Source organism: Amblyomma maculatum, chromosome 10 (assembly GCF_055883805.1).
Source record: "Amblyomma maculatum isolate TAMU_Amacu chromosome 10, ASM5588380v1, whole genome shotgun sequence".
Taxonomy (NCBI): Eukaryota; Metazoa; Arthropoda; class Arachnida; order Ixodida; family Ixodidae; genus Amblyomma; species Amblyomma maculatum.
In genome coordinates, this window is record NC_139353.1 from 58,261,338 (window position 1) to 58,287,224 (window position 25,887).

Consider the following 25,887-nt stretch of genomic DNA (forward strand, 5'->3'; position numbering starts at 1 on the left):
CATAAGGTGAGTAGCTAGCCCTGGGCCGTGATATCACTGTGTTTTCGATTGTTTGGTTCGTGATTTATTATTTTATCTGCCAGAGATTTCGCTGCTACGTTTCTTTAGTGAATCGTCCAAAAGGCGTAATCCGGAAATTGATTTCATTCCTCTGAACGACGTAACAGCGAACTCAATGAGCAGTTGTACCGGTAGTACTCTCGCCGGAAGTAATTTACGTATTCGTAACGCTGCATACTCTTCGGCATTACCATAACCATATCACATTCAGTCGAGAGTCATTGAATATGGGGAGAGCAGCGACAGCTGCCATCGAGCATTCAAAAACATAACTAAATCACTTCGCAGCGTGCATCGTATCAGGTAGCCAGAGAGGCACTAACTTAGAGGGGAAACGCAGATAGCTTCCGTAAATCTTTGTTATTTCAGGCGCAGTGGCTTACGTCGACATTCCTGTCGTAGGTGGCAATGAACTCTCAGAATAGAGAGAGAGAAGAAATTGAAAGAAGCGCTGCAGACTACAAGAAGTCGAAGCCATTTTCGCCTACCGCGGGAGTGCCGGCGTGTCGCCTGCCAATCACGGCTGATGCGTGCAGACATGTTCCCGTTTGCGCATACGTCTGCTTTACATTGCAGACGAGGAGCTACTGCTTCGTTTATGTGTTAGCTTCCTTTTTTTTTTTTTTCGTGGCGCTTCGAATTTGTGAGCCCCTCTTCGGGTTTGAAAGCGAGGCTGGTTCGTTTTGCCACGCCCTCGTGTTACATATTCCACAACACGGTCCGCCCCTACCATGTTTCCCCACCCAGCTTTCTGAGATGATATAAGCACTGCGTTTTGCGATGCAAGCACTGCAGAAGCTGAATTCGCGAATCTGTACGCGCGGAAGTAGTGAGATCCATTAGTTTGTCGAACATAGACCCGGCAAAAGTGAGTATATATACTCACTTTTGTTATAAACGTGTATGGCTGAACGGTGAATAAGATAGAAAAAAAAAGACTGAGATATAAACGTATGTTTACACATGTCTCGTGAGATTATTTGCATTTGTGGCATTTTCTGCTAGTAGCGCAATTTAAAACTGATACGTGTACAATACAACTGGTCTTTAAGCCCACGTAAGGTTATCTAGATTATTTTTCTTCGGCGCGAAGCACAGACTCCAGATTAGTGAATGTAGACAGTATTAAACGCAGGACACTCGAAGTCTCTGTGTTATGTCGCATTTCTTTATTATCTGTGCATTATATATTACTAATAGCAGAGCATACTATGGGCATTCATGACGCTTGAATCTGACAGATATATCCACTCAGTGCCCATGATCTTTTGCGATCATTTTTGGCCCCGATGATTTTTCCAAATTAGTAGCATTGTACAGCTTGGAGCTCAATGCACGATATTGCATCAAAATCAAGAAAGAACTTCCGCATATGCGGTTAGTACACTTTTCGGCGTAGCCACAGAAAATTCTTCTCTTTCGTCCCAAAAATCTCCACAACCACTGAACAAAGCATGCTAAAATCGGCGCAAAATTATAAAACGCAGGCCCTTCGGTTGGGCTAGGTAGTGGTTCCTCGAAAATCTATAAGCGAAGTTCTATTTTCAAGTTTAGTCCTTTTGAACAAAGACATCTCTGCATGTCAATGAGCATATTACACCACAAAAATCTCTTAGTTTGAAACGTCTGCCTCATTTATACTACTTTCTTATTGTGGTTCAGTCGCGCAGTTGGATGTCTTTTTGCTTTCTATACCACAACTACTTACGTTTTGTTTTCTACAGCTTTAACTTTCGGCCCAGTAGCGACAGGCATGAGCTTCAAGTAACCGATATCTACGTTGGCTGGAGGCATTCAAAGGCATCTCTGATATAGTTACGAAGTCCATTCAGAGTTGGTATATGTAGTACTTGCAACGTTCATGGCACGTCCTGTGGATATCAGCGATAGAGCAGGACGATATGTTGACCTGAACAAGCGCATCAAGTGTCCGAAGCCGAAATGTTCCCAGCGAACTCTTATAAGCACCTCGCATCGACAGAAGCTACGCGGAGAACGCACCGCGAGATTTAAACTATTTGAGTAGAACCGCCGTGAAGGAACTCCTGGCAGTGATTTGCAATTAAAGAGATGGTGACTGCAGTGGAGTGTACTTACTTCGACATTGCAGGAGAAGTACCTCTTGGAGGGACCCACGCAGCCGTGTGTTCCATCCGCCCTGTAGAAACGAGAATGAAGCGAAAATTGCACAATAATCCCATGGTACCGTTAATATAGGCGTCCTTTAACTTGACTGCACGAAAGCACTAACAAGGATTGTGTCTGGAACCGTCCAAACGACAAACCAGTTATTTTTTTTTTGTTTGTTTTCGTCATTTCAGCACAGGCTGAGGCTCACAAGAATATTTAAGCTGTCCGAGCACGGAAACAATAGGTGTCAATAACTCACTAAATGCTGCTGGTGTCACACACATATTGTACCTATTTTTATAATTAAGGACTCGTAATTTACGCATCCACTTACTCGTATTTCATATTTGATTTGGCATTGTCAACATCCTGCATAAATTCGTAGCACCGGCGGTGGCGAAGAAAGAATGCGATATAATATATATTGAATCTAAAGCCCCAATTCTGGGATCTAAAGTCACTTTCGTGTTGTAAGAGAGTCTGTACTATGTGGCTTCAGGTTGATTTCGACCACCCGGGACTTCTGAACGTGCTCTGGTATTGTCCAGCACACTGCCGCCTCATGCAATTCGCCTACATCGAAATCTGGCGCCCGCGCTGTGCCAAATTCCGCAACCAAACACCAGTGAGCCGCGGATGGTCGGAGAGGGTAACCAGGTCGCTGGTGAAAGCTTTAAAGGCAGCCGGCGGAAGGGTAGCTGCGAATGCAATAAAAGGCTCTTCTTTACCAGGGACTGCCTAATAGTTCAGGGCAACTTAACTAGAGCCTAAAATTCCGCAACAAGCGTTAGCTATACATTGCATGGTTGCGCAGTTGTTAATTGTTCGAGGAGGAGACAAAATTAGGTCTCCCACTTGAGAGGCAAGCTCGGCGGCAAGTGCTGCGTCGCGTGCATACAAATTACAGAGCTGTCCCGCTGATTTAGCTAACACTTCCGACTTTGCACAGCCGCCGCATCGTCTTAGTTACAGAGACGAGGACGAGTTCGCTGCTGTCCGCGCCACCCCGAACGTATTTCGATGGAGGCGAGGTGCAACAGCGCCCGCACGCAAATTAAGAACCGCGCATGGTTGAAATCAATATGGCGCATACCTTACAAGCATGGAAGCTGTTTGTCAAGTAAGGACCCATCAGTTAGTGTTCTGCACCTCTTAATGACACCCATAGCTGCTTTCTAGACAGCGAAAACACCTTTTTTACCCTGCGGAAGACACTCCTTCCGAATGTCCTCGCCGTTTAAAAGAAGTGCTTTGTCACAGCGGAAGGAGTGTTTTCGCAGTGTAGAAAAGGTGTTTTCGCTGTCTAGAAAGGGTGTTATCGAGGTGTAAATAAACTAAGAGTGCTTTTGCAGATAAACTACTTCTCATAAACATGGGCGTGCAAGACGACTACACTGACTGTAACTCACTGTACTGAGGCATGTCGAGAAGCATAGCAATAAGCAACTCACGAGGAAACTGTGTCTAACACCACGTCCTTGTGATTATTAACTAAATTTATGTGTTCCGAGCCCCGTTTGATCCTGCATGCGTGTAGTGCCTTGAGAAGAGAACCGCGGCCAAATATATGTTTCGTGTTGTAGGAAACTTGTATTTGACGTTGTGCAGTACACGAGAGAATCCACGGGTCTATAGCGTGTGCGCACGCAGAATTATTATAAATGCAGGCAGCAATGGACGCTAACAAAAACGACAGACTAAAAAAGAGGAATGCATGAGGTGTAAACATATATATTCAGAAGCTTAGTATTGATGTACCTTGTCGACAAAAATAAGAAGCGCTTCATCTGTCAAAACAAATCGTGTAGCCATTGAAAACTGCCTTTATTCGAAAATGTAAAAATAGCGGGGAAAAAACCGGCATGGTGCAAAATACTGCAGGGAAACACGCCTCCAACCTGTTTCGCAGTTTGAACATTGTAGCGCGAAAAAAAAAAATACAAAAGAACAAGAGACCTAAAGTAAAAGAACGTCACACATCAGGTTAAAGGAAAGAATCCTCCCTAAATTCTTGTCAACTTGGTGCTCTTCGCAACATTATACTCACGACTCGCCTCCCAACTTGAAAAGCCAACTTCTGAAGTGCGAACACTAAACTTTGGTCGTGAGTTCTTTCTTTGTAATAGCGCGCAAAGACACTAGTGAACATAAAATGCCAGTTGGAGTTACTTACTTTTGAAAAATTTTTTCATACATCAATTAGGCTTCAGCAACCGAACTCAATAGTTATGACTCGTGAGATCATTGTTTAGTTAAGACCACATGACTCAAACAAAAAAAAAACTGCTTTGGGTAGTCTGGTGTAAGGTTGCCTGCCGTAGGGAGCGATTATACAACTGCTTTAATTCGATAGCTTTCGAAATGTCACGAAGGCGGATAATGTATGGCCGACCGTGGAAGGTGATGAAGAAGGAGCACATGAGATTCTCTTTAATAATAATAATAATAATAATAATAATAATAATAATAATAATAATAATAATAATAATAATAATAATAATAATAATAATAATAATAATAATTTCGGAAGAAACATCCGGCTTCGCTCTTGTTTATATTAATTTCTTCCCCAAACTTTCTGCTACGCCTGCATAGCTACAAGCTTTCACTGGAGTGCTCTCTCTCTTTCTCTCTTTGCGTGTGCGTGTATGTGTGTGTGTGTTGGGGGGGGGGGGGGGGGGGGGGGAGTACCTCTGGACCGCGGCACCTCTGGTATCGCCTGCTCGCACTAGCAAGACGAGATCGAAGCGGGCCACTCAGCGGTGGGAGGCATGCAGTGACGAGTGCAACAACTAGGAGTCCCGCAATTTTGGTGCGCCTATAAAGATCGAAAACCGAAATGCATCAGCGAGGCGAGGTCACGAGAGGCGGAGGAAATGCCAGGCTCGAACTTCAAGCGAATCTTTGGAGGCACGAAGGAAGGGTGCGCGAAAGGTCAGAACGGCGGGGAAGCTGCAGGTCTGCCAGAGAAAAAAGAAATACCTAGTTCCCTTTGGAGTAAAAGAAAGTAAAAACAGGCGTGATCTGGGTAAGACAGGTGGGGAACGCGTGAAAGAAAAGTGTACGCGCGTGGCGGTGAGCGTGTACACATACGCAAAGGCATGTGAAACTAAGTAAACGTGCAAACACATAAAAAAGACACATGCGAGTAAACATGTCATAAGACCGAAAAGAAAGCAAGAATCTGAGAAAGGAAGGAATAGTACCACAGCATGGCTACTTTTAGAGTCGGTGAAAGAAAGAAAGAAAGTGCTGATACAACGAAAGTTAAACAAGTTACTTACGCTGAAGGGAGAGTGGCTCAGCTTCGCTGTACGTATACCGTACAGCATGGCGAAAATCCAGGACCTTCCCAAGCAAGCTTTCCCGTGCTACTCGTAACAAAGTAGTCCCGCTTTCTGATGGTCCCAAACTGATTAGCATTTCTGCTGCGTCATATTAACTCACGACATGTGGCATAGCTGCAGCATCTTTCTCATAAGTTGTTTGGGTGAAGGAAAGAGTGGAAGCCCCAGCTCCGGGGTCATGCGGTGCTTGGATGAACGCCCTCTGCCTCACTGCTGTTTGAGGGACCTCCTGCTCTGAGACGGGCCCTTCTATATAGATGGTGCAGTAATGCAAAAGCTCCATGGCTAAACGCAGTGCTGACGTTCGGCAGTGCATGGTTAGCACGTAGTAAAGTTTGCGAAAAACTTTGATCTCGCATTTCAGTTGCACAGCGCGCTGTGCCTTTGCTCGAAATAGCCCATGACCAAGGGAGGCTTCCGGTGCAAGCGCCGGCAACCGCAAACATCTCCTCACCAACGTAAAGGAACGGGGCTTGTGCACCACATACCTGAAGTCTTCGCAGACCCTGTTCTGGTAGGCGACTCCACCGCCGCACGTTCTAGAGCAAGAGCTGCTCGCCGTCCAGGGGCCCCAAGGCCCGGACTCCTGGTACGAACCCGGATTCAGGCCCAGCGTCACGTTCTGCAGGAAGTGGTGCTGGTGCTGGCGCCGCTGACGGCCGTGGCGGCCGTGGTGCCGGATGAGCTGCGCAAAAGAGACAAGAAAAGAAAGAGGAAACGAAATTATCTCTCAGGTAGAGGCTGAAAAAAATGTTCGACATGTATAGTAAACGAACAGTATGGCGGCTGCAAATACAAACTTGAGAATTCGGTTTAGTGCATCTGTTGTAGTGTTTGCGCGTTTTGCATTCAGCTAACCCTTAACTTCTAGACTGTATGTGTGGTGATATTCGGAGTCTCTAATTGAAACCAAAACTTCCTTGGTCTCCGTATATGGCTACCACGACTCGCTATGGAACTCTTCTGCTTCGGGTATACGGGCTATATCTCGCTTAACAATGACAATGCCGTGCAAGTAAGCGGCCTGGGACAAAGCGAATCAAAGTATTGGGGTTTTACAGTAGTGGGAGTGTTTGGGTGAGTTGGCTGTGAAATATTAGACTGCAAATGCACTACAAGACGAAGACTTCTGGCCTACATTTCTACGTATTCGTCTTTTGCGTGATTTTACAATCGTATAGTGCAGTTGTATTGGCAAATAGTAGTTGGGTGCAATTTGGAACGAGCGTCATGATTCTCGTGAATGGGGTCTTCAGATTATGAAATGGCTCCCATGCTTTGGCGCTCAGTGAGGACTATCAGTGCCAGGAGAAAATGAATGGACGAATTATTAATTAAAAGGGCGAATCGGCTACAACTGACTGTCGTAGCAGCGTACTGCTGAACACAGCTTTGTCTCAGCTTCGAGCAACAACAGCGTGAGCGGAAAGCTCAAGACCAGTCAGAAAATACCGGCCGCAGACGTAAGCTCGCAATTCTCAGCCATGTGACACATGACGAATAGTCACGTAACCTTTTAAGCGTGTCACTCCCCGCTTTCGGTTTTGGTGTTCACGCTGCAAAACCTAAATCAAAACTCCCATCCTCTAGAATGCCTTCTGCCCACCGCGTGTCCATTATGGTTCCAGGTCCCATCTAAACGATATCCTGGTAGCCTACAGGCGAACGCGCCAGCTTCGTCACGAAACACTCACACACCAAGGACGCTGTCGTTTACAAGGCAGACGGCTGGGCATGTTGGTTAGACATTATCGGTGCAACATATACGACGAGGACGAGAGGAGACACAGCGCTGACGTCTTAGACTTTGTAGTTTACACAACATGCAGTTCCTCGCTGCAACAAGAAAAGCGGGTCCGAATTGTCATTCCAAAAACGAAGCCAATAGCGTTATCGTGTAAAATGCTGCAGCTTTCCAATTAGGCCTACACTTGCTCCATGCTAATGTCAAAGGTTAAATAATGTGAGGTGATTAGACACTTTGTTAAAAAGGAAGGCATTCCCGGTATGCTAACCTATAGAGCTAACAACGTTTGTTCAGTTTTATTATTTCAAGAACGCGCCCGTGGCATTACAATTTCTGGTCCAAGTCTCGTAACACACCCTGAAAATTCAATGGCCTTTCTAAGAATCAGGCCGCAGCCGCGAGATTCTTTCTTTGCCCATCCAATAAATATGTTTGCCTTAGATTCAAGCCCATCCTTCCGGCAGACAAGTATCGGATCCGAAGGAAGTGCGTAAAGCGCAGTTACATTAGGTGAACATAAAGAAAGCCCCGAGCATCTGTATCCACGCTCCGTCTCACATATGGCGTTTGCATAACTCCTGCATAATGAATGCGGGTGACGTCACAGCTGACAGGCAAATATAAAGCGTCCAGCTGTGGGCTCCATGCATCACGCCTGCACGTGTCGTGCACGAGCACAAGTGCACGCCACAGGCCCGTGAAGAGAAACAGGCCATCGACACGGTTCTCAGGAAGATGCTTCAAGGTATGCCAGCCGACGGGTACCGGTTATGTTCCCTGGCACAGAACTGTTTTGTGCCTGACACTGCCATCTTTCAACCGGAACTGGGAATACGAGAACGTCCGCGGATGATGTCACATATCCATCGTCGAGAAATTGATTTATTGATTGATGAGTAAAATAATGGCTTTATGAGGTAGAGGGTGAAAAATGTGTGTGCGTGCAAAATTTAGTTGACGTGGACTAATTAGTTAACTTGTTAGAGCCAAAAGAGTCTATTACACGTCATAAAAGCCAAGGACGTCGATATATGTACGGACGTCAAAACAGTCACGGACGTCGAAATTGTGCAAAAAGAAACGTAGGAAAAAGAGAAAAGGAGCAAAAAGAAGAAAGAGAGAGAGAGAGAGAAAAAGCAGATGAGCGCAAAAGCGGCCAATGAGGGCATAGAGTTGCAGGAAAGCCTTAAGAGAGATCAAGTGCCTTCAACGAATTTTTGCCCTGCGTTTGACAGAACAAAAATAAAAACTAAAAAAAAAACGCGTCTCCGGCTGCAGAAATACTTTCTTTTTCTCTTCGATGCAAATATCGAAAACATGCAATGCTAACTTGAAAACTCGCCGAACTCTAAACATTTTTACTTGCGTGAAGGATACAGTGAAGTGAAAAACGCACGACCTTAACAAATTTTCCGCTTAGTGGCCGCATATAGTTTCTGGTCTTTCGCTTAATAGGCAGCCACCCGCGCGCACACGTTAAATGCTCTTTGGTAGCATATATAAGAAAAGCTTTTGCATTCAAATGGATGTTTTGAGGACAAACGATCACTTGAACTTCGGCGCAGGTAAGTACAATCGAAATCATATGTTCTGTTAGTGCACTACGGTGATCGAACCTCTCGTCAAGAAACTGAGCAGACAACGCCTCTTTTTCCACCGCTGTTAATAAGAAACTGTCTGCTCTCACGGATGGAAACCGCAAAGAAGCGGGCCGTTCACACATGTTACTGCAATATAACGTCAGTTTAATGACGTAGATTACGGTGACATCATATGCGGCCAATCAAGACGGATTCAAGACGAAGACTGATTACGAGGACTGGAAAATATGAGTAACTGTCTCACTCTCGAGGAAGGCTTCCACGCCGTCTTGAAGGGGAAGGAATATGAAGGAGCAAGTGAAAGAAGGAGAGAGAAAAAGACGCCCTATACTGGAGGGCTAAGAAAAAAATTTTAAACACAAGGGGTTATTTGACGTGCGCTGGCACAGCACGGCTCCCGGGCGTCCGTTTGCCGCCATCGAAACGTATACCGATCGCGGACAAGGTAGAAACCCGCGCTTGCTACTGTTGATGAGCCGAACGTCGTAACCGCTTTGTCATCGCGGGGAGCCTGAAGAAGAAAACTAAATCCTCAAGAAAATAAAATGCCACTAGAGTTGAAAACAGAGGGCTGCTGGGCCATTAGCAAGACGAGGAAAACATTAACGCCTTATCCCCGAACACACATGCTCACTTGGGCTTATGGTGTGAAAAGCAAGGGCTGCCTGTAAAAAGAGAAGATTTAAGGAGGGGGGGGGGGGGGAGATTAAGGAAAATAAAAAATATAAACTTACGTGTCTCCTGCCATCTGCCAGTGAGACTAGCAGCAAGAGGTACGCCGCTAGGAGCACAGCTCCCCAACTCCTGCAAAATAAAAGGTACGGAGAAAGTAAGCGAAGAGTGTGGAGAAACCAAGGCGACAGACAAGAGCCTAGAAATAAATGCGATACGCTATACGAGCCGAAAAACTCCAGTAGAGATAATCCCCCCGCTCTAAACGCGGTACCTCCACGAGTCAGTCGGATCCTCTACAAGCGCGCTCTTAATTCCCCCGCCGGGCTCCTCGGACACACGACATGACAGGCACGGGAGTCGGAGTTCAAGAAGCCGGCCAAGAAAAGAGCGCTGCTTTCAAGGTGGCTCGCCACGACGCCCTAATCCTCGTGGCTTGAATTCCGCCGTCGACAAGACGAACGTCCCCATTCTGTCGGTGGTACAAGCAACGCCGATTTCGTCGAGCTCAGCAAGTCCTTGAACTTCAGCCCTGAAGTTTAACGCTCGGCTTAAGATTCAAAAAGAAAAAGAAAACGCCCAAGTGGTAGCGCCGAGCCTAATTCCGACAAGCATGAGGCTACAGTCGCAGAAAAATGCGGTGTCTCTCTTGATTCGGCGTCTCTCTGCAGATGTGTTCCACTCCGTTGGTACAATAGGCCGAACACTCGGTACACGCGCATTAGGCACAATCGTATTTACCAATTGACAAATGTCAGAGCGAGCTGATGATCTCTTTTGTAACTGCGGTACCTATGAAGCTCGGCCACGAAAATGAGGCCACCTTTTATCTGTGCACCTCACTGCTTCCAGGCCTTGACGAATGCATTTAGCGAGTGGGATGAGCATACTATATTTAGAACGAGTGCGCGAAAAAGATTGCGTTTTTAAATTCCCTCTGTGAAAGGGGATCACAAAAAGCGTTGCTCCGAGGCATCCCTTCGCACGGAGCATCACGTTCAAAGCGCATTTTGTCTGCAGTGTTGGGTGCGTTACCTTTGTATACCCCCGAAACATAACTGTGAGCACTCCCCTGATGGGACCGAGGCAAGTAGGTCACCGCCGCTTGCGGCTGAGGCTAGCTTGCCACCGAATTTTTACCTGTTGTAGGCCGTCATTGCACCCGCCACCGCTTCGGTGGTGGACGACGGCTGTTGTTGCGGCGCGCGTGTTTTTCTCCTTCTTCCTTTTCTTTCTTCTCTATTTTCTGATCTGTCTGCACGAGGCAGCGGAGGTGAATCAGCTGCAGAGCCAGTAGCAGGCCTGTGCATTTTCTTTTCCTTTTTCCTACAGCCACAACTACAACAACAACAACGAATACAACAGACTAAGACATACTGCTTGCGAGATCCAAAGTTGTCCCAGGAGTGAACAACAAATTTGTTAACACCCGTCTGGTGACGCATTCGGCCTACAAAGCAGAGTGGCATCAACTTGTTATGACAACTTGGAGCAATGTCTGAGGCATCACTGACCAACGTTTATAGATATCTATAAACGTTGTCACTGACCTTGCTGTATTCCATGTTGCCTTTTCAGAGAAAGGAACATCCACTGACAACCTAGCTGAGACAGATGCGCATGTCCGAGAACCTTGCTGGACGTATACATGAGTTCTCTATGTCAACTGAGGTATTTGGTACGAAGCAGCGCAGTTTATTGACTAATGATTTAGCGCCTATTTTTAACGAATATTTGAAAGTTGAGTCCGGGGTCATTAACTGGTGAGCAATCTTATAGAGCGGAAAAGAAAGAAAGAAAAAGTGGCGTTGGGTTGAAGTCTCGACTTTAAAACAAAATCGCTTCACTCAGCTCTTCTAAAAAAGCAACCTTCAGGACGCACGATTTTCTGTATTAGTTGCTGTCTTTCTTGTCGGCTAGAAAACGAAATAGAACACATGAGGACAAGCTTCACTCGGACACTTTTTTGTGCAGCAGGAGGAAAGGCTGCAGAATACAACCATGTCTCGTGACTAAGTGGCGACTATATGACTGACATAACCTGTAAGGTTATGCTCTTGAAGAATCAAGCAGACATATGTAACAGTCATGGCGAAGGACGTGGACAGCTGGCTACTATGCGCATTTCTGGTTTATCCTGCCCATGGCGTACACCCAGAGACCTATATGCCATAAGAATGCAGATGAATTTCCACCGCTGCAATAACTACGCGAGATCTATGTACGGCAGCAACCGCAGCGTTACAACCAATGGCCGAGAACTGAAAAGATCCGCGGCGTTCGGACAGTGAGCATGCACGAATTAAATAAGGCGAGAAAAAAAAAATTCTTGTAATTTGAAAAACAGTACTCAGAGTATATAGAATGGAGGAACAGCGTCTTGAAGATGATACATCGTGTAGTTTCTAGATCTTATAACGTCTGATACTCACTTGGGAGCATTTCCTGACATGCCATATGCATGGCTGCGCGTTCTCTTAGTGTACCCCAGAGATGGAGCGTTACATTCTTTTCTGCTTCCTAAACTAATTGCCTACGACAGAATGCGGCAAGGTTGAACTGTAAAAAGGATCCATAATGTGCATCGAGATTTCACGTGGGAAGGGATAGAGACACGAACCTCCAGAAGCCCTACAAAATAAGGCTCACTCTGTGTTCCTCCGCAGGCAATCTATTAAACATGGAAGGTTTGGGACGACCTTGATGTGGTCATGCATGTTGTTCACAAATTCCTGGAATTACACGACTCCTACAAGTTAATTCCGAGGGCTGGAGCTGCAGTCCTCACAAAGTCCAAGTAATCACGCGCACAGAAGAGGCGTCTCGTCCCGTTCGCGTAATCAGGACCTCTCTTTAAGTAGACGACATCCGAATAGACAGAACACGTCCCGTCACAGGATAGCCGGGAGTAAGAATAAAATAAGTACAAGCGACGAAAATAAGAACACAGGAACCGAGCAAAACTTACGCTTGGAATCTGGAAGCTGCCATGCACTAGTTGCTGGTGCCGTGATGAAGACAGTACGCGGCTATGTCCGGCAGGTTTGAAGGCGAGAAAGAAAAAAAAATGAAGACAACGTATTCACCGCTTCACGTCCATGGAACGAACAACACAGACGCAATAGCTCGGAGCGGTCTTGTAGCCTGATCGTAAAAAAATAAGGTAGATTAAGTACTACTGGGGTTCTGACACAAAATGGGACGAACGAAGAGACGATCGGCACACTCGGTCTTTCTGCGTCCGATCCGCGCCGGAATCGTCGACAAAAAGAACCGTTTTCAAAGGAATCTGGGGTTGCCCCTTATTGTTGCCTCTTCCACCCGTATCCTCCTCAAACTCCTCCGCGCAGTCTCCTCGACATTGCGGACCCGAAACAATGTGTCTTTCTACACACATCCTGTCCCACGTGACCCATGACGTCACATCTCCGAGTATACATTCTTTTCACAGCGGCTCCTGTAATCTCTCCCTCAGGACTCCCGACTTCTTTCTTCCTTCCGCTACTCCCACGAAGCTCCGTTTCATTCATCGTAATTGCTGCAGGGCAATATCTTACTCACGACGGTTTATATGTCTTTCTTTTATCTTTACCCGAAGGCGGGAGAATGGCAGATTCTAGTAAGGCCTCTTACTCGAGTAGCACCCAGAGCCTGAATCTTTCGAGGACTTTTTCGAGGCTGCTGTTGAAAGAACATCTTCATTTCCTCCCGAATTGAGCATTCCTTCTCGCCAACCGACTCATTCATGCTCCAGCCGTACCCATGACCCAGCCGAAGATATCAGCAGACGTGGCTGCTTCGAACTCGATATGGACTACAAATCGGCAATGGTGTATAAGAGCCGCTAGAGGGAGCAATGACGCAACGATGACGTGCTTGCGAAATGGAGTGAGAAGAAACAACGGAAAGTCTTTCGAAGGCGACGAATATCGAAGAACGTTCGAAAGCCGGATCTACAAGCCGCCACATACTGGTTCTCCATCCCTTTGTGCGTCGCGAAACGGTTCAACAAACTCCGGCGCTCTTCCGGTCAGGGCAGAAGGACGCCTGCGACACTTCCTCTGGCGTAACAGACTGAGCGTATAGCCTGAAATACTTTATCAGCACAGTTTTCTGAGGCCAGCACATACGTCCAAGGTTGGGTTGTATGTACAGTCTTTGTCAAAAGTATACAGCCCAAGGGTTTTTCTTTTCAGCCCCGTAACCGGGCTCGTAACGCAACTCTAGCGTTCGAAATCTCATAGGTGACAAATCTTGTCCTCATTCTCCTCTAGCGTGCATTCATATTCCAGTATTGCTGCCAGGAATCGCGTTACATGGCTTAGAAGCGAACACCTTGGGCCGTATACTTTTTACAAAGACTGTACATAGAGAGGCCGCAGCTCGATAACGATTGATAATTCTTGCAGGAGCCGGGCTTCATCAATGTACAGGACACAATGTGCATTCCGACGCGACTTAAGGCATAATTTGACGAGCCCAGTTTCAAGCACTTTTTTAATTAAGGGACAATGATCATCACTTTAGGGCTAACCTGATCGGACCAAAGGCGTTTAACGCAGTTAATATTTGCTAGAGGGCTAAGAAAAACACGTGAGCTTAGCTAACCGCTGGATTCGTTAATGCCGCTCCGTCATTTATCAATAGAACTAAGTTACCTGCTTTCCTCAGTATATACCGCTTATCTATGCGCGATCGCTATTTGTAATGAGCGTCCTCGACCTCCTCCTGTACTGCTCGTCTCCAGTGAAACCTCCTCTTCCCAAATATCTCTCCATCTCCTTTGATTATCCTCCTGGCCTCTTTTCTTTAATGTTCATCTTCCAGCACCATTCTTATTTATATCATTTATTATATATTACTACATACACCTAAAATTGCCAACTACAGGGTGTATGACCATATTTGGTATAGACTTCGCACCGATGAAATCCGCAACTGACCACCTTAGCCATGCCCCTTACACGCACTTTCGTTTAGAGACCGTCATGCCAGGTAAGTCTATTGGTCTTCGGTCAAACAGGAGCGATAAACTGCAAATCACATTATCTTCTCTAAATGCAGCAGAGAGGTGTAAATGAGCGCACTGCTCGCAATGAATATTTGAATTCATTTAGTTTAAAGAGGCCCCAAAACGCATTTCTTCGAAAATTTTAAGCATTGTTTTGTTGAACACGAGCGACCGCCTTCGGAGACCTTCGTCCTTAAAATGAGACTTTGTAGGTGCAGAAGACTCAAATGTCCAAAACTGTACCTCGGCACTTTCAAGGCTGCTCTCTTGGTCGCTCCGACTGAGCGGCAGCCAAGCTCCTGAGCTGGTACAGTGAGATACTCGCGAAACACCACGCAGTTACTTTGATTCATTTTTTTCTACAACGAATTTATTTTTCTTATTTTTTTGACGGATAGCAGAGTACTCTTCTCAAGCCAGCTTCCCCGGCGGTGGTCTGCTTTCGTGCATCAAACTTCCTCATGCTCTAATTTGGGTCTCTTCGTTTCCACAGCGTTCAGGTATGATAATTCAACAGAGCAGGCTGAACACTGGTTAGTATTCCTTTGTGCAACATACACCATGTCATCCGCAACTCATTCCGACGTGAACATATCCCCCCTTTCCGCCTTCATTGTTCCCATCCGAGGCCCCTCCTATTTCCATTAGTCCAGCGCGGAGAAGCAGGCCAAGCACATGCTTTCATCAAAATCCCTTCCTCCCTCAAATTAGGAATACCGTATACATGTATGATTCTTCTGTCCCTTCACCTGTCACCACATTACCGTTATCGCCATGATGTATCGCCACTTTGTGGTGGATCCAATCAGACGCTTCATTATTTATCTCCCAAAGACACGAGCGGAACCTCTATGTGTGCAGACAGAGTTCGCTGCTACGCCACACTGCTGCAGACATCTGCTCACAGCACGGCGACCCTGCAGTGCAGAACATCCTTATGCACGCGTCCCAATAAACGCGCGCGCTTACGGTTGACGCAAGACCTTCGGTCGCAGCTTGAGTCAGCTATGAGGAGAAAGAAAGGGGTATGCCGCAACCTTCGGCGCTTCCTTCTTGGCCAGCGCCCCCGCGGGAACATAGCACGTACTGTGCGCCGTCGAATTAAAGAAAAAGCGCGCCACATAACACCGGGAGTGGAGCGGATAAGGGGCAAGAAATCGCGATAGCACCCACGGCCGCCCACACTAGTGTATCTCTGAAGCGCAGGCGCCCAATTAGTGGCCTCAGGTCCCTGAAAGCACAAAAAGCAGAAACGACACGAAGCGAGCCTGCGGTCGACCCACATTGATAAGGACGAAACATCCGCCGTCGATATGTGCATGAGTCTGTGTGTACGTGTGAGTGAGTGAGTGAGTGAGTGAGTGAGTGAGTGAGTGAGTGAGTGAGTGAGTGAGTGAGTGAGTGAGTGAGTGAGTGAGTGAGTGAGTGAGTGAGTGAGTGAGTGAGTGAGTGAGTGTGGGGGGGGGAGGGGGTGCATACGTGCGGGTGTGTGCGTGCGTACGCACATGCACTGGGCTCGCTGTTTCATTGAGGGGCCTAAGCAAGACATGAGCAGACATCAGGTGATGCAGACATATTCATCATCCGTTACTTACCGCAGTCTTCAAGGTGCAGAGATAAGGGCCGATGGCGCGACACTGTTACTCATCCAGACAGTGTTAGTACAAACTTTATCGAGGAAGATCGGCATGGAGTCCTGTCCTATAGAACGGTGCGAGTTCAGGAGTTCTCTCGTGTCTGCCGCCAGTTTGGCTCAGGGCTCTTTCATACAGGCTGCCTGGAGGTTTTCCAGGCTAGCGACCACATGGACATCTTAAGCTCAGCTATGTCCATTGCTAAACAAGGCCATATCTTCCATTGGTAGAGAATTAACCTTATCCTGCGCCATTCGCCAGCTACCGTACCGCAACAAGCTTTCTATGAACCCACCTTCCTACGCACATCCTTGCTGCATCTGTCATTTCTCTTGGGACACGCTGCGGCATCCCAAGGGGTCATAAAATATCTCCTCTGTGCATTATACTAAACTCTAGTCATTGGCATCATTACTGTCGTCATCGGAAAACAAAATCCTCTGCTGAGGTTATTGGTCTCTACAGAGAACCGCTAGTCACCCAAATTACTCAGACGAGCGGATATCTGCTTCAAGTGTACTGCCGGAACTCAATTCGTTTATTTTTTTTTTAATAAAAGCGCTAACAAGAGGACACAAAATGAAGAAAACAACAGGACACGGCGATTCATGCATGTCCCTCTGTTAGCGCATTTGTTTTCAAAAATGAACGTGCACCAACCACCCCAACCTTTCGCCATGCCGCAACTCATTTCACCGTCTTACGTTTCGCCTAGATTAAGCTGTAAATTTTATCTTAACGTCCCGAATGAACTCTGGAGGCTATGCATGTAACTCTGCAGCGGAGGGCTCCGAACTACTTTGTATAACCAGGGGTTATTTAACGTCCGATAACATCGTACAGCGCGGAGCATTTTTAATTTTCATCTTCATCCAAGTGGTATGCCGAGTTAGGGATTAAATCTCCGGATCTTGGTATCACCAGCCGAACGTCAAAGACCACCGAACCACTGCAGTGAATTTTTCGAGCTGTAGTGCTATCTACTTATATTCGCTCTTCCAAGCTTATCGTTTATCATCTCTTAATTAACGATGCATCTTTCACCTGAACCATCCATTCTTGCTTATCGCCGTGGATAGCTACAGCTATAATAGGATATAACTCAAAAAGAAACAGCAGTCGGTACAAATGGTACATACATTACCAAGGTGCCTAGAATATACAGCAGCGACTTGAATACTCTAGTGGTCAACGCCAACAATACACGAGGTCAGCTTTGTGATTTTGAATCCATTAAGTCAGCCAGAGGCATCTAAGTGTTTGAGGTCTTGATTTGGTTGGTTGGTTGGTTGGTGGGGTTTAACTTCCCAAGGCAACTCAGGTTATGAGAGACGCCGTAGTGGAGGACTCCGGAAATTTCGACCACCTGGGGTTCTTTAGCATGCACAGGTCTTGATTTAGTCTGCTAGTTAATATCTTACTTAGGCAAAAAGAGCAAAAAGCTTGATACTTTTTTTGTCACAGAGGAATTAGTTTGGCTGTCACTGCACATTCAAATTACACTCGTTTATAGCTTTAAATTTCCGCAATTTTCGCAGTCTCTCAAGCTTCTTCGGTGCAAAAATATAAAACTTTCCGAGTCCTGTCCCGAGAACCTTATGCACCGAATGACGTTGTGAAATGAATGTGTCCATCAACTTTTTTCAATCACATTCAGATAAATGAGCAACTAATAACTGTTTTATTAGTTCATTACGTGTGTGCGCAGGGAGGGATTTTGTACGTTAAGCAGAACACAGCAACAATAGCCTAACCTGCGTTCAATGCTGTTCTGGTTACTGGGACGCAGGGCTATCATATGTATACTTTTGACCTTCATATTCCTTTCAGTTAAAAACCAAGGCGCCATAGCAGCCATACATCGCTATCACGACTCCTAGTCCCACGAATAATCTAAACCGTCCGCAGACCAGCTTTCCTCAGACCATAATAGAAGTCTCAGATCCGAGATCACTCTCACGCGTGCCGTGGCCCGGCGCGATAACCATATGCCGTAGTGTCTGGCGGCGACCACTCCGTGGGCAGTTACAGCGCTGTTTAAGTCTCAGAGAGTTGTGGAGGTGGGGAATCCCCATCTCAACATGCGGGGCCAATGACCGTGAAAAATTCTCCACGAGAGACGGGGCAGGCTTCTGTGCTCGGAGCCTCCCCCTCGGTCTTCCGCTGGGGCCTTCAAAGAAGGCAGACATTGCATGCACGCGGCCTGTCTAGGACCACCGAGAAGCTGGCCAACCAGGCAGGCGGTAAGCAGACCTCTGAGTCGGAAGTCAGAGGCCTGGACTTCCCCTTTCGGAAACTCTCGTCAAACGAATGCGCCCCTCGTTAATTCTGCCCTTCCTGCTTCTTTCTTGGAACCTAACTGGATTACGGAGGAGATGGTGCCTCGAAGAGGGCACAACTGAGCCTTTAAAATATTTCTTGGTGGTAAACAGGTAAACACATAGGCAGCCTCCTGGATTCTGCACTGAGTGTTATTGTAGCGGTTTTAGCACACCAGACCGGTTTAACGGAACACGTGTTTGCACGTTCGTAGACAGGTCAGCCGGCTTGCACACGTTAACGACTCGGAAATAAAGAACTTCCTCCAATAATATAATAAGTAATAGCATAAATATACGAGTCTTCCGAAATGGAATCTGCGGTTATACTGCTTGATTGTTTTAGTTGAATTTTACGATACTCCAAAATATTGCGTTCATTACAACTTCTAGTTGAAAATGTACTAATCCAGCATTTCTGGGCATGTTTTTTCTCACGGTTAAAATATTTTCAAGCAAATTAGCAATGATGAAGATATCGTAAGGAATAGGAGGAACCATTTGATGAAATTCTCTATGAAAGTTTTGCCTATTTGAGAAGCACGAGTGCACAAACCAGGGCAACAAGAGTGTATACTGCAATAACATGCACGGACAGCATCAACGTTGTCTTGCACTCGAGTTTTTACCAGACCACGTGCTGTTGCAATACACCTCTTGCGAGGGTAAGAATTTCTCATTCGGCTAATTCCACTAAACACGGTTGTTCACACTTCTCGTTGATGCTGCTGGTGTTTTCGGTAAGCCAAGAGGGTTAAGCCCGCATGGAGAGTGCACGTACACCTACGATGAAATGTGACAATAGGGTTCCAAGGAGTGAGAAGGATACATACCTGCAGCTAGAAAGTTGCCTCGTCGATTTTCACGATTTATTTCTCGGAAACCCCGTAATAGTGCGAGCGAGAACGCTCTCGTTATCATGTTGCGTCAGCACGACGAGAAAAAAATTAAGGGGCTGAAAAATAACACGGGCACCTGTTCTTCACGCATCTACACGTTCCCAGCCGTGCACAGCAGCAGGGGACTCGCTGAACTTTCTGTGGGACTGGCGTGACACGCTAACCTGTGACGCAATTGCCAACTACCAATGGCATCATTTCGTTTTAATGACAGGCCAACGTTCTCTCCCCCTGTAGTGCGCATGCTCCCCATATCCCGGCTCTACACGTATGCCATAATTTGCGAATCGCCACACCTTATGGAGTCGGCTTTTAGTTGGTGCGTTTTCGTGAATCTCACATCACTTCCTCACAAACAGTGCCTAGAGGTTTCCAAACCCTGGACGTCCCAACAATTGAATTTGAGCGATGCACAATAATCTATAGCTGCGCAATACGAGCTGTTTCTGGACAAATAACGCCATCATTATTATTACAAAAGAACTGCGGTGTTCTCGTAATTGCACACTGCACAGCATGGGTACTTGGCTTTGTAGATGCAAATGACTGCTTGGTGCGACAGTATGACGTACGGTTAGTTTAATTTTAGTTCGGACGAGATGACTGATCTGCCCAGCGCGGTTTATCGAAATGTGCCGCTCAGCTACTTTCGTTTCCGCCTTTCGCTGTTTTTCGAGCCTTTTTACGTTTTCAGGCATGTCCTGAATGATTCCGTACCGTCAGCAGCTTTAAAGAAATTAGGTTTTCTGTGAGACAACCAGGAATTCACTTTGGCACCGTACTGCTGAATACCACAAAACGCTTCACGGAGCAATTTATTTCTTGCTTTTTTTTTTTCGTTTTTGTTTTGTTACTGTTGTTGTTTCTTGGTGATCGGCAAGTTTATAACGTTAGAGTACTGTAACAGCGAACACCCGTTCCTAACATAGTGACGCACAAAACGTATATTAGAGTTTTATTCTCCTATTTCCTGACTTAGCGTGTTTAAAAATTACAGGGATGCACTTAAGTCCCCTTACGCGAGGAAATGCAGAATCCTTGCGAGTACCACGTTCCGTAATGAGCTCGTTCTGCTATTCTCGAAGTCTACAACTTCTTGTCTGAAAAAGTTTCTTTGTCCATGTTATGACATCAGCTCATTCACAACTTCGTGTCTAGAGAAGATCGTATCACGTGATCAGTTTATTACATCACCACTGTCATTAGATATCACTTTTTTGTCTTTCAATCATTTAGTATCCCTAGATTATCAGCAGCTACGTATCTAACCTGACGATTAACGTTAACGTCGACCTAAATTCCAACTGAGCTATATTATCAGTCTCATCTGTGATATCTAATTATCATATCATTCGCTATCACAATCACATTAGAAACTATCTAGTTTGATGACGTCATGTGATTACCGATAATGCTGACCTAAATTATCATTGAGTTACTTCATCAATCTTACCTATCATATCTCGTTATCATATCATTAACCATCGCTAAGTATCACTCATGAACTCTTTATCTTATCAGTAAGCATCTATCTAATCCCATGACGTCACATCATTATCGTACTGTTCACCTAAGTTACCATTAAGTTATGTTATCAGCCTTATAAATCTTATCTAATTATCATTATCACGACTATCTAATCACCTGTACACAGCATTGCTATAGCGTATATCCTTATAATTAATGATCTACTGTTAATTACCTAGTTAAAGTCGTTGTAGTTCTCGTAAATATCTCGCGGTCACACATCCTGTCCAGGCCACCCATGACCCAAGGTATAGCTTTGACATTAATACTTCTGTGAGTTCTTGCGTGATTCTGAATTTTTACCAAACATTTTTTTCCTGATAAGCAATATGCATTTACGTCACTAAAAAGAGAGCTTTTTTAGCTGAATTCTAATGTCCAGTAATAGGGGAAACTACTAAAATTTATGACTGAATAATTTTTATGCACACCATCCCGAAATGGCCTGTTTTCCCAAAGTCATGAAACAGTTGACTCCACTTTTAAGCTTGCTAGCCCTCCAATGCCACCTGCCAGCCTTATTATCTGCTTTGTTGTAACGCCACCTGGTTTCTCCACATACGCGCCAACCGGTTGTCTGCAAAGCATTGCTGAGGGTGGTGGTGGTGGTGGTGGTAGTGGTGGTAAAAACACTTATTATACATTTTGAAGGAGGTTTGTTTGGCGCGGAGCTTTAATAACCTCGGCCTTACAATACTGGGTGAAGTCCCTAGTCAGGGATCCCACTGGCGTTTACCGCCGCCCGCGCACGCCGCGTTAAGGCTCTTTGGGAATGTAGGTCGCCGCAGCCGAGCAGAGTCGCCTCCCAGTCCTCCCGGGAAGGGTTAGGGATGGGGAGAAGGGATGGGTTCTTTTGGCAGGCCTATGCCATTTGGTAGGTGTCAGCCACCTCTTCACAGTACTGGCACTGGCCAGTGAATTGGGAGTCAAAATGTTGAATAACTGCCGGGCACAGCATCGTGTTGGTGAAGAGGCGCCGGTGCAGCCTCTCGTTCGCTTTTCCCTACCCTTTGCAGGGGTTAGGGTATTTGCGATGCGAGTTTTGATAGAAAATTAAAATGTCTTTGAATGTGTAGGCCGGATTGGAATCGATGTCCTCAGCCGATTCAAGTCCCGAGGAAACTTGCCCGGAGAGAAAGCGCGCGGACAGCTGCGTCAGCTGCCTCGTTCCCTGCAAGACCCTGGTGGCTAGGAGCCCAGACGAGATATCGGCACGCGGGGTCCGTGTCCCGACTGCAATTTTGGTATATTCTATAGGCTAAGGGGTGGTCCACCCTTGCGCGACGTTCCGACAAGCCCCTCGTGAGTCGGTGATGATACATTTAGAGGTGCAGTCTTAGGCGGCGGGTGCAATGGCTACCTCTTCAGTGTGTGTTATAAATGTGGCCTTGAAGGTAAGGCCATCGACTCTGTTCCAGTTGTGAACGACTGCAACCGTATACCAGCCCCCGGATGGGGGCCCGAGGCATCCGCATAGAACACGCCTGATTTGTTGCCATTAATGGCCCAAGGCTGTCAGTTTTGGTCCCGCATTAGCTCCGTTGCGTGATAACTACCATTGGAGGAAGGGCTTAAAGCCTGGCTCCATCGAAGGGCGGTCTAGTGATTGAAGTGGAAAGGGTAATAAAGTGGGAGAGGAAAAACATGTTAACGGTTCTTATTAAAACTCACTCTAAATTGCCGAAACAGAAAAGAAGAACTATGTCAACCACTGACAGGAACAAAAGAAATTCTTATTGATTGATTGATTTATAGGAAGAGAAAGGCGCGGTAACTGTCTCACTTGTTTTCTGTGGACACCTCAACCGCGCCGTAAGGGAAGGGAGGAAGGTAGGAGTAAAAGTGGAAAGAGAGAAAGAGGAGCCATAGTGGAGGGCTACAGAGCAATTTCTACCAACTGGGGATCTTTAACGTGCGCTGACATCACACTTCTCTTCAACATCACCCTTTTTCCGATGGCACGTGCTCTAGCTAGCATTCCTAACCTCTCCCATGCTTTCTACGCTGATGATATCACCCTCTGGGTGACTACCGGCAATCTTGGTGAGATGGAAGCAGCTCTCCAGGCAGGCGCTAAAACGGTCGCCGATTATGCTCGCACGGTCGGGCTAGCTTGTTCCCCGTCCAAGTCGGAGCTCCTGCTCCTCCTGGCTCGAGGCATAGCTCCAACCTCATCTCCTAACCTTAACGTCACTATCGACGGACATCCCATCCCTTCTGTCTCTTGCATCCGTATTCTCGGTCTCTTTCTCCAATCCAATGGCAAACACACTACTGTCCTTTCCCGCCTTACTACCACCGTCCAGCAGACGGTACGGCTGATCCGACGGGTCGCTAACCGACACTACGGCATGCGCGAGCACGACCTCCGTCGTCTTGTTCAGGCCTTTGTGCTAAGCCGCCTTGTCTACTCCCTCCCCTACCTCTTTCTGTCTCGTGCCGAAGAAGACAAGGTCAACTGTCTCATCCGACAAACTTATAAGTCGGCTCTCGGGCTTCCCACTTCCACCCCCACTTCTCGTCTACTGGCGATGGGCGTCCACAATACTCTTTCAGAACTTGTGGATGCCCATCGCGTGGCACAACTCGATCGTTTATCTCGCACCACCCCTGGTAGAGCCCTTCTTACTTCCCTTCGCTTGACCCCTGTCTCCCCTATCTCTGTCACCCATCCCTTGCCCAGCTCCCTCTTCTCCATGCTCACTGTCAAGCCCCTTCCCAAGAACATGCACCCTGAGCATCATGCCGCTCGCCGATCTGCCCGCGCCTCCACCCTCTGGTGCCAGTACGGTACACGGTCTGACGCCGTGTATGTTGATGCGGCACCCTACCTCTCGCATCCCGCCTATGCCCTGGCCACTGTCTCTAATACACGAGCCCCCCTCTCCGTCGCCACTATCCATGCTCTCACTTCCACTGCCGCAGAGGAAGCAGCCATCGCCCTCGCCATTGCCAGCACACCAGCCCTTTTCATATTTAGCGACTCTAAGACCGCAGTCCGCAACTTTGCAAAGGGTAGAATCTCTTCCTCTGCGCTCAATATCCTTAAGCACTCCTCCCCCCCTTCCCGATCTATCCAACTATTTTGGGTTCCGGCTCACGCGGGGCACCCTGGAAATGAGGCGGCAAATTCTATCGCTCGCGAAATGACCGACCGAGCTGGCCCCCTCCACCCCGGGATGGACACGCGTGACTCCCTCCTCACCTTCCATGACATCACCCTCCACTACCGCAACTCCCGATTATCCCTCCCTCCCCCTCACAAGTCCCTATCTAAAATCGAACAGAATATGTGGCGCCATTTACAGGCCCACACTTTCCTCTCCCCTGCACGCCTTGCCCTTATTCACCCCGGTGCCTTCTCGCCCCAATGCACGCTTTGCAGCTCTCCCCGAGCAGACTATGCTCACATTCTTTACTCTTGTCCGGCGCACTTTCCCCCCGTCTCCTGGCAAATAAACAGCCCGCAGCTGTGGGAGGCTGCTTTGGCCAGCTCGGAGCCGCATATTCAGCAGCGGCTTACGACCTGGGCAGCGGAAGTCGCCGCCAGGCGTGACCTGGAGGCCACGACCAGCAGCCGGAAGGCCACCCACGGAACGGCGGCAACATAATTTTACTTTTTTTAATTTTTTGGCCTCCAATGAATAAAGTTTGTACCACCACCACCTGACATCACACAGCACACGGACGCCAAAAAAATTTCACGCAGTCGAATAAGTTTGAAATGGTGAAATGGAAAGAATGCCTCTAATTAGTTTCGCTGGTCTTGTGCCTCGCCGCGGTGGTGCACTCGTAAGACGCCCGACTACTGTGCCGGAGTACCCGGGTTCGATATTGACCCTGCCCCGCCGGGGTAGCGCAGTGGTAAGACGCCCGACTACTGTGCCGGAGTTCCCGGGTTCGAACCCGACCTCGACGGCTGCGTTTCGATGGAGGCGAAACGAAGTGGCGCCCGTGTGCTGTGCGATGTCAGCGCACGTTAAAGATCCCCAGGTGGTCGAAATTATTCCGTAGCCCTCCACTACGGCTCGCCTTTCTCTCTTTCCACTTTCACTCCCACCTTCCTCCCTTCCCTTACTGCGCGGTTCAGGTGTCCACAGAGCAAGTGTGACAGATACTGCGCCTTTCCAACCATATTGACCACCGGCGGCTGCGTTTCGATGGAGGCGAAACGAAGTGGCGTCCATGTCGTCCAGGTGGTCGAAATTACTCCGGAGCCCTCCACTACGGCACCCCTTTCTCTATTTCCACTTTTACTCCCACCTTCGTTAATGAACCCCAGGTGGTCGAAATTTCCGGAGTCCTCAACTACGGCGTCTCTCGTAGCCTGAGTCGCTTTGGGACGTAAAACCCCACAAACCAACCAAACCAACCAACCTTCCCTTACGACGTGGTTCAGGTGTCCACAGAACGTGTGGCAGATACTGCGCCTTTTCTTTCCTGTGAACCATTTATTAATATTATTATTATTATTATTATTATTATTATTAGTAGTAGTAGTAGTAGTAGTAGTAGTAGTAGTAGTAGTAGTAGTAGTATTAATTGGTCTTGAACAGAAACAGGAGTTAGCTCTTTCATACGGGTGAGCACTGTATGACCCGTTTATCGCGTATATCCTCTAACGGGAGATATTCTAACGGGCTTTAAAAGGCCAACGACGAAACCACACAGGATGAACTCTACAAATAAGGGACAACTATAACTGACGTGTCCGGTTTCGACTGACTTCCAGCGTTTTAGGGTATCTATCTTTCACAAACACTTACACTCTTGCCGTTTGAAACGGGGAAGGAAGTTGACTCGTTTCTTGCCTTTCTGGATAGTCTGCCAGTCATTCCTGCGCATCAAAGTTTCAGACAGTTGCCTAAGGCTAGAATGTCTCGTCGTATGAGCAAAAGTACTATCTACACAACGGGCTTGGCTTGGAATGAACTTTATCGT

The 25,887-nt window shown here is 47.1% G+C and overlaps 1 protein-coding gene across 4 annotated transcripts in view; it reads right to left on the minus strand.

The window, feature by feature from the left end:
- The window catches only part of Ppn (proteoglycan-like sulfated glycoprotein papilin), a 176,605-nt gene that overhangs the window by 80,306 nt on the left and 70,412 nt on the right, over positions 1-25,887 (minus strand). Inside the window, exons 2-5 of one of the 4 annotated variants that reach the window (XM_084582839.1) lie at positions 12,526-12,586; positions 9,620-9,689; positions 6,026-6,222; positions 2,158-2,218 (exon numbers count right to left, since the gene is read on the minus strand). In XM_084582839.1, coding sequence (XP_084438965.1) covers positions 2,158-2,218; positions 6,026-6,222; positions 9,620-9,689; positions 12,526-12,548 — 351 coding nt within the window. In that variant the 5' untranslated portion in view covers positions 12,549-12,586. Of the gene's footprint in view, positions 1-2,157; positions 2,219-6,025; positions 6,223-9,619; positions 9,690-12,525; positions 12,906-25,887 lie in introns of those variants that run through there. The other 3 variants (XM_084582838.1, XM_084582841.1, XM_084582840.1) reach the window with 3 other exon arrangements.